General features: G+C 37.0%; 1 protein-coding gene across 1 annotated transcript in view; it reads left to right on the top strand.

Annotated features, from left to right (window-relative positions):
* The window catches only part of KNTC1 (kinetochore associated 1), an 81,040-nt gene that overhangs the window by 24,804 nt on the left and 43,803 nt on the right, over positions 1 to 12,433 (top strand). The window contains exons 20-33 of the mRNA XM_064272135.1: positions 25 to 86; positions 1,846 to 1,957; positions 2,847 to 2,990; positions 3,184 to 3,240; positions 3,334 to 3,435; positions 4,088 to 4,207; positions 4,299 to 4,442; positions 5,054 to 5,152; positions 5,884 to 5,987; positions 6,160 to 6,259; positions 6,587 to 6,721; positions 7,457 to 7,576; positions 10,019 to 10,091; positions 10,706 to 10,773. Of these exons, the coding sequence (XP_064128205.1) occupies positions 25 to 86; positions 1,846 to 1,957; positions 2,847 to 2,990; positions 3,184 to 3,240; positions 3,334 to 3,435; positions 4,088 to 4,207; positions 4,299 to 4,442; positions 5,054 to 5,152; positions 5,884 to 5,987; positions 6,160 to 6,259; positions 6,587 to 6,721; positions 7,457 to 7,576; positions 10,019 to 10,091; positions 10,706 to 10,773 (1,440 nt within the window). The remainder of the gene's footprint in view (positions 1 to 24; positions 87 to 1,845; positions 1,958 to 2,846; positions 2,991 to 3,183; positions 3,241 to 3,333; positions 3,436 to 4,087; positions 4,208 to 4,298; positions 4,443 to 5,053; positions 5,153 to 5,883; positions 5,988 to 6,159; positions 6,260 to 6,586; positions 6,722 to 7,456; positions 7,577 to 10,018; positions 10,092 to 10,705; positions 10,774 to 12,433) is intronic.

Raw genomic sequence — 12,433 nt, 5'->3', positions numbered from 1 at the left:
AACCTTTTTGTTTTGTCCGATTAGGTACTAAAGGCTCATGCGAAGTTGACTACTTTTTATGGAGCATTTGGACCAGAGAAATTCAGGTTTGTACATTTCTCATTTTGAATGACATAAAAGATAGAGGATTTCTTTGACTACATTTGCTTCTGGGGGGTTGAATTATGGAAAACCATGATTGGCTAAGTCTGCTAGTTGTCATTTGTGTTACACAAATCTGCCGCCTTTGTCTATAGTTATATTCCTGTGATATCTTCTAGTGGTTCACGTTCCTTCACTGTTAATTCATCCAGATAAATAGACTTGTCCTATCTTTAAGGTGATTATATTTCATATTTGTAAGTAATGATCTTTTTTTGTGCACTTGTGAATATACCTATAGGATCAGTTTCTGGAAGTAAAATTGCTACGGCAACAGATACATGCATTCACATTTGACTTTCAAATGTATCCATTCCCGTGGATGGTGTAGAAGAGTGCCTGTTTTCTCACTCACTCAGCAACACTGTAATAGTTTTAGTTTTTGTTAATCTGATATGTGAAAAAAGGTAGTACAAAAATAGACAACTGCGTTCCTTTGGTTTTTGATTCTCAATTTTGGTTGAGACATTTATTCTTGAGATGAAAAGCCACATTGTTTTTCTTTTTACATCTTTGGGGCAGGTTTCTCTTGTGGTTTTTTGTTTTTTTTTTTTAATTTGATTTGTACAAGGCCTTTGTCAGGATTCTGAATTTTCCCCCAGTTTAGTGTTTATCTTTTTATTTTGTTATTGGTGTTTTTTACCACACACACAAAAAAAAAAATTCAGAATTTTTATATTTGTTTGAAAAGGCATTGCCCACTCTTAAGATTATAAATAAATTTTCTTGTATTTTTTTTCTCTTGCTTCTGACTTTAGAAGTGCTTCTTTTGTTTTATCATTCAATCGTGGTACAGGTTTTGTTTGTTTTGTTTTTAATCATATTAAGGACATATACATCATCTATTTCTGAGCTGTAATCAGGACTGAATGTTTCTTGCAGCATTGTTTGGTTATAGGAAAAGACCTATGGGAGATAAATAAATTATAGTAAATCCATGCCATTAATTATAATCCATGTGGGATACTAGTTCCTAAAAACAGTGTTGTTCATATGTGCTGGTTTGTGTAAGCATCAAGATAAGAAAAAATTAATTTTTACTAAAGTACAAAACAATATATATAGAAAACTCTCACTGTAAAAAAGTTGCTTGTATATGTAGTGGTTGGCTCAGGAAGGACTTGCGAGAAGAGATTAGAGTCCTGACCCGTTGCCCGTCAGGTCGATTCTGACTACACTGACCCTACAGGACAGAGTAGAACTGCCCCTTAGGTTTCCAAGGCTGTAATTTTTATGGAAACATCTTTCTCCCACAGAGTGGCTCATGGGTTCAAACCGCTGACTTTGTGGGTCGTAGGCGAGCACTTCATCACTGCGCCACCAGGGCTCTTTATTGGAGTCCTATAGGTCTGAAATGAAGCGCTGGGTGACACAGTGGCTAAGTGCACAGCTGCTAACCGAAAAGTCAACGGTTTGAACTCACCAGCGACTCTGGGAGAAAGATGTGGCAGTCTGTTTATGTAAAGATTACAGCCTTGGAAATCCTATGGAGCGATACTACTCTGTCCTATGTGGTTGGTATGAGTTGGGGTTTTTTGGTTTATGGATCTAGAGAAGAAAGAAACTTACTTTTTTGAAACTGTTTTGCTTTTTAACCTTCTAAGTAAAAAAAAAAAAAAATTCATTAAAAGACATCTTGATACCCCTTGTAAGGTATAACCTTAATTTTTTTTTTTAACTACTATTTTCCTCTCAATTTTACAGTGGTAGTTCTTGGATTGAATTTCTGAAAAATGAAGATGATCTTAAGGATATTTTTTTACAGCTACGAGAAGGAAACCTTGTTTGCGCACAGTACCTTTGGCTCAGACATCGGGTAATGCGTTTTGCTTTTTTTATTCATAATGGCTTTATAGGCGATTGAATCAGTGTTGGGACCAACAGGTGGTGACAAGTATGACTGGGTAATGGACTCATTTCAGATTGCTTGATAAAATATGACCTCTCCCAGAGAGAACTGTCCTCTGATGATATTAAATCAGAAGAACTATTGTAATGATACAGTAGTACCTGATTTTTAACTCTTTATTAAGACTCTAATTAAAACCCCAACTTTGCTTAAAAGGCAACATTTTATTAAGTGATATATTGTTGGGCTTTCTATTACCAGGGAGGAGGTTGTTCCTGCTGCAGCTCAGACTGTGGCCAAGGATTGCCCTCTAAACCTCCTTAGTGTTGGCTGGTGTTGGCTGTAGCATTAGGCCCAAAAAGTAATATCTTGTTGTGATGCTGTTAACAGATGCACTGTTAGGATTTATACTATCACCTCCAGTTCAGTTTTCCTTAGAGTGGCATTTTTGCCAGCTCCTCTGTTGCATAACTTATTATTTGACACTTACTGCCATGGGTTTGGAGCCCTCGTGGCATAGTGGTTAAGAGGTATAGCTGCTAACCAAAAGCTCAGCAGTTTGAATCCACCAGCTGTTCCTTGGAAACCCTATGGGGCAGTTTTACTCTTTCCCATGGGGTCGCTATGAGTCAATCGATTTGACAGCAATGGACTTTTTTTGGACATGAGGTCATGGCGGTTATGGAAATAACGGGATTCGTGTCTTCCTTCTTGAATCACTTGTATATAGAGCTCATTATTAGATCAGTAAGATATGTCTTGAAATTATTTCATAATAGATTTTTTTCCCTTTTGAGAGGTCGTCACTTAGCTTAAATTTGTTGAATAAATCTCAATTTCTCACTCTGTAACTTAGGCCAACTTCGAAAGCAGGTTTGACGTGAAAATGCTTGAGAGGTTGCTCAACTCAATTTCTACTCCAGTCTCTTTGCAAAACCTTTGTCTGTGGTTTAAAAATGATGTCATTCCATTTGTGCAAAAGACGGTACCAGAAGGACAGGTGAGTCGTTTTGAGTATTTCTAGTCCTTATGATTTAATTTTATTTTTTTACTTTAGATCCTTGAAAATTAAGTCATGTTAACATCAGCTCCTTCTTTTAAGGGTCTATTTTAAAAGATTGTTATTGAGGTTTGTCATTATTTCAGTGATTGTCTGTTGAGTATTTTATTTTCAAATGCTGTATGTGTTTCAGAAAATTCTTGCAAAATGGTTGGAGCAAGCAGCCAGGAACCTCGAATTAACTGATAAGGTAATATTGACATAATTAACACTGAAAAGACAGTTCCCACACTCCCAACTGCATAAATCATTGTTTTTAATGGTCTCTAATATTTTTTTAAAGGCAAACTGGCCAGAAAATGGACTCCAACTGGCAGAGGTATTTTTTACAGCAGAAAAACCAAATGAGTTGGGATTGGTGTCTTCTTGGCATTGGATTTCCTTGGTATGATATGTGGAATGTATTTTTAGTGATGAAACATTCAATTTATTTTAAAGGATTTGTCTGCATGTATATAGAGAAAAATTTCTGGAAATATGTCTGTTTCTTAAATTTTCTGCTTTGCTTTGTTTTCTTTTATTGTCTACTTTTCAAATCAGCGAAAAGGAAAATGTTCTCTTTGCATTCCTGGTGTTCCCGTTACAACCTCGTCCATTTCATTGCACTGCATTTTTCTATCGAGGCAGCCAAAAAGCAATATGTAAACATACTTCTGAGTAGCGTAACTGGTATTTTCTGCGTTAGCGGTGCTTCAGAACGCCTCTAAAAGAACAAGGCTTAATAACGCATTAAGATTAGTTTTTGAAGGCTATTATCAATTAAGTCTACTTTTTTTTAATTTTAGTAATATTTTATTGTGCTTTCGGTGAAGGTTTACACAGCAGTTTAGGTTCTCATTCAACAATTTCTACACAAAGTGTTCAGTGACATTGTTTACATTCTTCCTGATGTGTGAGCGTTCCCATTATTTCCGTCCTGGTTGTTTCATTTTCATTATTGTGGTTTCCCTGACCCCTTACCATCTCATCATCATTTTAAAGTGATTGTTGACCATTTGGGCTTGTATTGTGAACAACTTTTAATGCTTTTGTTTTAGAAGGATTATCAAAACACAGAGGAAGTATGCCAGTTAAGGACTTTGGTAAATAACTTACGAGAGCTGATCACGTTGCACAGGAAATACAACTGCAAATTGGCCCTCTCTGATTTTGAGAAGGTAAAAGCCCGGTCTCAAGGGAATTATTTTGTTTATTGTATCCAGTTATGGCCAGAGTTTGCATTCACGCAGTCTTTCTTTTGGCATCCAGGAGAATACAACAACCATAGTGTTCCGAATGTTTGATAAAGTATTGGCCCCAGAGCTTATTCCTTCCACCTTAGAGAAGTTTATAAGAGTTTACATGAGAGAACATGACTTGCAGGAGGAGGAGCTTCTCCTACTGTACATAGAGGTAACGTTGTCTCTCAGTGCAGTCGCGTTTCCTGGATATATGGACATGCTGTCGTACTGAATGTTTCACTCTTTAAGCAGTGTCATGCTTTACCATTGGGATTGATGCAACGGGTTGTGTTGGCTGAGAATGTGGGTTAATTCTACTACTAATTGACTGGAACCTTGAGAAAGTTATTTAACCTTCGAAACTTTCATCTATAAAATAGGATAATATTAGTACTTTCTCCAAAGGTTTATTGTGAGATAATGGAAATATGAGCTCAATAAATATTGGCAGTTACTTTTTGTAGACGTTAGTAAGCTGCATTAGTCTTATTTATAGATTGTTCAAGAATGCTTCCTTCTTAAGTTTTCTGTACCATGTAAAACTGAAGGCTAAAGTTTTGGCAGTTTTGTATTCTTTGACAATTATTCAACCTTCGTGACAATTAGAGTTTTTTTTTTTACATGTCCATAAGGGCTACCTATCTATCTAATCTATCATTTTATCATTCTATCTACCTGTCTACTTACCTAACTACCTACCTATCTCTGTGTGTGTGTTTTTTAAGTTAGAGTTAAAAAAAAAAAAATTTTTTTTTTTAAATATATGTGTTCATCCCTTTTTAGGATTTATTGGAGAGATGTAGCTCAAAGTCTACGTCACTCTTTGAAACGGCATGGGAAGCAAAAGCCATGGCAGTAATAGGTTGTTTATCTGACACAGATGTAAGTAAATCATGACCATTGGGCTTTACTTTTGAGCTTTGAATCTTTTCTTAAAGCTTTTTTTTTTTTAGATTAATTTTATTCTGTGTTCTTGAGAATATGCACAGCAGAACATAAACCAATTCAACAGTTTCTACAGACAATCCAGTTACATTTATCACATTCTTCAAGTTGTGTGACCATTCTCATTTTCTTTTTCCCAAATTGTTCCTCCCTGACTAACATAGTTCTTAAAGCTTTTTTTCTGTTCACAAAGACAACCTGCATTTGCTAAAAATTTGTGTAGTATGAGAGAGAAAAAGAAAAAAACTACTCATGATTCTCTTTAATAATGGAAATTAAAAAGTGGAACCACCAGGGAGAATTGGATGCATATCTTTTCAAGTTTTTTTATATTTATGCAAGCCTGGGGACATTTTTATATATTGAAATATACCTTTATTTTGACTTTACACTATTATTAGTTACCATAATAAAATATGAATAAAATCATGAGTCTGCAGAAAGTAATAAATCTGCGTGGCTTAGGTTTTAGCAGTGGACATACTTAAATTTTTAAAATAATGGAATTGCTCTTTATGAGTGAGCATTGAAAGAAACGTATGCCTTTGTGGGCAGGAGATGAAATATTTTCAAAGAAAACCTCTGCTGTAGGTTAGACGGTGCTATTAATTTACATGAGATGGTAACTGGGGCCACATCCTTCATCAGCATGTTTTGTCTCTTTGTAGCTCATATTCGATGCTGTCCTTAAGATAATGTACGCGGCTGTGGTTCCTTGGAGTGCCGCCGTAGAGCAGCTGGTGAAACAGCACTTGGAAATGGACCATCCCAAGTAAGACGAAAGTCTGCCAGACACTGTGTGTGTGTGTGTGTGTGCGTGTGTGTGTGTTGGATAAGCCTCATGTTTTCAGCTGACATTCATTTCTGTGGTTAATCCATTTACTTGTTCCACAGTATCTCATAAAAAGGACAGTCCATGTTAATATCAATAAATTTACTTTTAGAGTCAAGTTATTACAGGAAAGTTACAAACTAATGGAGATGAAGAAACTTTTACGAGGCTATGGAATAAGGGAGCTGAATCTCTTAAACAAGGAAATCATGGCAAGTATTACAGCTGAAGACTCTTTTCCCCCTTCATTCCGTTTCTGCTCATTGTGGCACATTTCAGGAGGGCTTTCTATTCTAAAATAGGGCTTTCAGTTGTTTTGTAGAGCGGTAAGGACCACAAATAATAAATTGAGAACCTAAAGGAGGAAGAAAACAGACTGTCTAAACTAAGGCTATAAATCAGGTTTTCTTTTTTCATTCAGTTTAGTTTCTTACTGCGTTATTTTAATTTGAAGGCTACTTTGCCCTTATGAGCACATGACCCCTGGGTTCTCTGAGATTTCATCAGTCAAGAAAACGTATGTACTGTCTCTGTTCCAGAGGGTGGTCAGGTACATTCTCAAGCAGGATGTCCCCTCTTCTCTGGAGGATGCTTCGAAGGTGGCACAAGCATACATGTTGTCTGATGATGAAATCTACAGTCTAAGGATAATCGACTTGATTGATAGAGAACAGGTATGCAGGATTTACATTGCTCTTTCTTAATGGTTTCTTTGTTTCCCAAACCGTTAAAAACTCAAAGCAATCACATTGTCCAAATAGATACGCACAAAATAAAGTTGTAAGATTGACCACTTTTTTTTTTTTTTTTTCCATATCTGTCGATTCTTTAAAAGTATTTTGTGTGCAGCGAATGGGTTTCCATATTCTTTGGTACTTAACAAAACTCAGACTTAAGTTTCATGTATGTTGTATGACCCTTTGATTCCAACAGAGGACGTGGGTTTTCTTTTCTGTATTTTTAAGTGTTTTTATTTTATATATTTTTTTACTGGGGTAGATATATATATAACAAAACATTTGTCAATGCTGCAGCTTGCCTACAGAACTCAGCGACATGCATTACGTTCGTCATGATATGGAAGAACTATTCTTTTCCAAATTGTTCCACAACCATTAACAAAAACTCAGTGACGCCTCAGTAATCCCCAAGTGTCTTTATTTTTGTGGAACTCCAGCCAGAGGCATACCTAATGCTGAAACTACTCTTTACTACGTAGGGTTGTAATTTACTTTTATTTTAATGTTTGCTGCCGTCAAAAACAAAATTTTCAGATTCTTAAAAAATTTGGGCTGTAGTGTAATTTTTATAATGATGCCTTTTCATTTTTAAACGGAAAACAAAGAGCTGAGTCCACACTGTTCTTTGCATATGCTGCCGCTTTTCTTCCTCCCAAACACTGTGTGTAGGGTGAAGAATGTCTCCATCTACTGAGGTCTTTGCCCCCTGCAGAAGCTGAGAAAACTGCAGAGAGAGTGATCATATGGGCACGTTTGGCATTACAGGAAGAACCAGATGATTCCAAAGAGGTGAGATTTTCATTACTAAACAGTCAATATAAATAAATCTAATCTTTATGAATGTTAATCAATAGCATAGAAAAGATGGAGTACAAATAAGATCTACTGTTTCTACTGCTGGGTAAATTTTTTGTGTAAATTTGTTATGTAGAAAAAAAACCCAAATATGGTTGCTTCGGAGCGGTGGTTTGAGCCGACACTGAATAATCTAGGATCTGGCAGCTAGAAGGATTAATTGAAGTAGCTGTTGTGGATAAAGGGTTTTCCAGTAAAGCCTTGCAATGTTAATAATGCTTCGTGTTGTATAAACCAAAGCCAAACCAGTTGCTGTCAAGTTGGTTCCAACTCCTAGTGACCCTACAGGACAGAGTAGAACTGCGCCATAGTTTCCAAGGAACATCTGGTGGATTTGAGCTGCTGACCTTTTGGTTAGCAGCTGTAGCTCTTAACCACTACGCCACCAGGGTTTCGTGTTGGATGGGAAAGAGTAATTGCTGTCAAATAGTAACGTCCGCCACAGACCCAGTGTTAATCTCAATGATGTGAGAACATTGAAACTTGGAAACAGTTTGAAGAGAGCCAATACACTTTTTCAGTAATAAAGAATTGAATAATTTATCCAGGATAGTTGGTTTTTTAAAAACCTTTGGTAATAGATAACCTCCCAATCTCTCTCAGCAGTACATTTTAATCATTTTTTACCTCTAGGGAAATGAGTTTTTACCAATGCCTAGAGATTAGAGATTACAGCCTAGAAAGCCCTATGGAGCAGTTCTACTCTGTCACCTGGGATCTCTGTGCTTTGAAAATGGACTCGATGGCACATAACAATATTTATTATGCTCTTATTATGCTGTATGCAGTAGGCCAAATGCTTTAAATCAACTAACCATTGCATCTTGTCATTAGCTCCTTGTTGGTGAAATTCAGAAACTGAAATTGTAATTTAAATGAATTGTCCAAGGTTATTACAAAGTAGCAGAGCTTCTACTCAAACTCTGTCTGATACGATAGTCTGTTCTTCACTGCTTGCTGTACTGCATCCTGTGGTGAGAATATTTGTTGAGTACTTTAGTGCGTGTGTGTAGTAAAAGTGTATATAACAAAACATTTGCTGATGCGGCAGTTTTCACATACGCATTTCAGTGACTTAATTGCACTCATCATGTTGTGTAACCATCACCACTACCCTTTTCCAAATTTTTTCACCAACATTAATGGAAACTCAGTGCCCCCTAAGCAGTGACTCCACTTTTCCCCCTCCCACCCAGCCCTGGGGACTCCTAATAAATTTTGGTCTCTATACATTTGCCTGGAAACCCTGGTGGCGTAGTGGTTAAGAGCTATGGCTGCTAAGCAAAAGGTTGGCAGTTCAAATCCACCAGACGCTCCTTGGAAACTCAATGGGTCAGTTCTGCTTTGTCCTGCAGAGTCACTATGAGTTGGAATCAACTTGATGGCAACAGGTTTTGTTTATTTTTTTTTGTACATTTGCCTTCTTCATATAAGTGGAATCATACAATATTTGTCCTTCTGCAACTAGCTTGTATCATTCAGCATACTGTTAATCAAGGTTCATTCATGTCATAGCAGGTATCAGAACTTCATTTCTCTTTATGGCTGAGTAATATTCCATTGTATGGATAAAACACATTTTGTTTATCCATTATCTGTTGATGGACACTTGGGTTGCTTCCACCATTTGGCCGTTAAGAATAGTTTTGCAATGAACTGTTGTACATGTTGAGTACTTTTTATGGGCCATACCCTTACTAAGGGAAACCCTGGTGGCGTAGTGGCTAAGTGCTACGGCTGCTAACCAAAGGGTCAGCAGTTCGAATCTGCCAGGTGCTCCTTGGAAACTCTATGGGGCAGTTCTACTCTATCCTATAGGGTCGCTGTGAGTCAGAATTGACTCGACGGCAATGGGTTTTTACCCTTACTAAGCATTTTACCTACGTTGTCGCTCTTAATTAAAGCTTCTGCCCCTTTGTTTTTCTTGCCTGTCTCTTCCCCTACCCCGTTTTTCAAATCTGTTTTTGTCTTGAAGATAGTAGTTATTTCGTAGACTGCTGTTCTCTAGGCTAAACAAGTTCAGTTAAGTCCTTAACTTTCCCAGAGAACTTTTCCAAATGTTTTTTCAAATAGTAAATAAACTATGAAAAAGGGATGACTTCTCTTAATCATAGTGTAGCTGAAAGATTATTTGGGGTATTTCCATATTCTATGGTATTTCTAAACCATATACCCGAGAGTGTATACTTGTGTTTTTAATGTTTAGCTTGTGTTCACTTTTGACTCCATTCTTTGCTGCTCAACCTCCCCTAACATGGACTTCTCATTTTTCAGCATTTTTATTCAGTTTTTCTGATGCCATGGTTTTTATGTGTTTCCTTCCATGTGAAGTGGCCAGTAAGAGAGGTAGATTTCATTTTATATTTTTCTTTTCAGGACAAGACCTGGAGAATGTCTGTAGCGAAGACGTCAGTAGACATTCTTAAAACACTTTGCGACATTCAGAAAGGTAATTTCTCCCTGTGCTCCCTGATCTTAGTTTTGTTCTAAAGCTTGTCCTTTTCAGAAGGAAGCATCAGTGGCTCCCGCCTGTACCTACTATTTTCCTGGCTCCGCCTTTATTGATGCTACCATTTTTCTTCATGAAAAGCTCTTCTTGCCTCATTCTTTGGCTCACTAGCATAGTATAAGACACAGTATCTAAAATCAACAGCATGTATTCACCTGTGTTGGTACACGTCTGCTAGGCTAGGTTTCTCTCATGCCTTGCTCTTCTTGCCCGTTTTCCTCACTTACCAGGTGGCTATGATCAAGGAATGAAAACACATTTAAACTTGAGTTTAAGCCAAACAATTCTGAATGTAACTTTCTGGGGAGGAAAAAAACAGCTACAGTTTATTTCAAGGTAATTGCTGTTCCTCCTGCCTCCGTAAATGCCTCTTTTCTGCCTTCAGAAAGAAGAGTTAGATTTCTTTCTGAACTGAAATTCTCTTAGTTCAGTATCCGTAAGGGACTACTAAAGGCTTCAGATATGAGCACCAAATCTAAAATTTCAGCATATTTAAGTTCTGGTAATATGGGAATTTGCATCTCTGCTATAACTTAAAAATTTTTTAATTACAGACAATCTGCCGAAGAAGGATGAAAGTGAGGAAGTCTTAAACCTGTTTAAAGCTGTTGCCAGCTTGCAGGTAAAGATGTTGAAAGTCATTACTGGACCAGTCAGTGCCTTTGACATAGATAAGCAATCCCTCCTTCTTAGAATGTTTTGCAGTAGTTCTTCAGGGTCTTTAGATACGCCTGGCTTTCCCTCTCTCCCTTTTTTAAATTGTATCCTAGTTAATGCTTCATTTTAAAGTATTTGGCATTTACTTAAGTGGCCTGTATAGACTAGTTTTACTTATGTCAGATGGGCCTGAATAATGACTAACAATAGGTACCATTTCTTGCCTGCTTACTTTCGGCCAGGTACCATTCCAAGGGATTCACGTATGTTATTTAATTGTCACAGTAGCCCTCTGCAGTAAGCGCTACTGTAATTCCCTTTTTACCAATGAGGAAGCTGAGGCACAGGGAGGCTAAATAGCTCACTAGCCGCAAAGCAAGAGCCCTGGTGGTGCAGTGATTAAATGCCTGGCCGCTAACCAACAGGTCAGCAGTTGGAACCCGCCAGCCATTCTGTGGGAGAACGATGTGGCAGTCTGCTTCCGTAAAGATTACAGCCTCAGAAACACTATGGGGCTGTTCTCCTCTGTCCTATGGGGTCACTATGAGTCAGAATCAACTTGGCAGCAATGGATTTTTGTTTCATTTTGTTTTTAGCCACAAAACTAGTAAGTTCTTCTTTTAACCACTAGGGCATACTGTCTTGAGGTATCGTGAAGTATTATGAACTGTCTGTAAACACTGGCCCCAAAAATTACCATCTACTACTTCAAAACGGCTTAGATTTTTTTTTCTATGTAGCTTCATTCTTTTTTTTTTCATTCTAGATGGTTCCATTTTTCTTAAAAATTAATTTCTGTTAACTTTGAGTTCATCCACTATTAAAATTTGATATTTGAAATTTATTATATTTTGGCTCAAAATCCTTCCCAATGTGAAAATGGTTTATAAAGAAAAGGGCTTTTGAAGTTAACTAGTAAGTTTCATCAAATATAAAATTGGGTAAATTCAAGAACCTCTTCATGAATGTTTCTAATGAACACGGGCAGATCTAACCCTCAGCTGTATTATCTCAAAGTATGTAAAGATGAAATCTTTACTATAGCTTATTAGACCAGTGTTTCCCAAAGTATGGTCCGTGGAATCCTGAGGGTCCCTAAGACCTTATTCAGGGGGTTCGTGAGGTCAGAAATATTTTCGTAACAAAACTAAAACCTTATCTGCATTATCATTCTTGTTCTCTGACAACTATACAGTGGAGCCTTTCAGAGGCTTTGTGACGTGATGACATCATTGCTCTGAGGACTAATGGGATGTATACTTTTGTATATTCTTGTGTTTTAAGAATTTCTCACTTTAATTTTTAATACGGCAAATGTTGATAGGTATAATCCTATAAACGAAAGTTTTTGAGTCCTCAGAAATTTTTCAGAGTGTAGAAGGGTCATTTGACCAAAAAGCATGAGACCCACTGAATTAGACAATAGATATCTTCTTGAAAAACATCTGGGGTGTCAGCATAAATTAACCTCTCTGCATTTTTTCTTAAATTGGAAAATTAGAGTATTTTTAGACAATGATTTTGTTCTTGGCAAACTCATGTCTGTTGATCAAGCTACTATTTATTGAACATTTGTTGGCCAGGTTTGATGTGTATCTGCAGTCTTCACATCACCTTGCAAGGTA

The sequence above is a fragment of the Loxodonta africana genome, chromosome 19, assembly GCF_030014295.1.
Source record: "Loxodonta africana isolate mLoxAfr1 chromosome 19, mLoxAfr1.hap2, whole genome shotgun sequence".
NCBI classification, from domain to species: Eukaryota; Metazoa; Chordata; class Mammalia; order Proboscidea; family Elephantidae; genus Loxodonta; species Loxodonta africana.
Note: the sequence above shows the minus strand (reverse complement) of the source record. Positions and strands in the feature narration are given on the sequence as shown.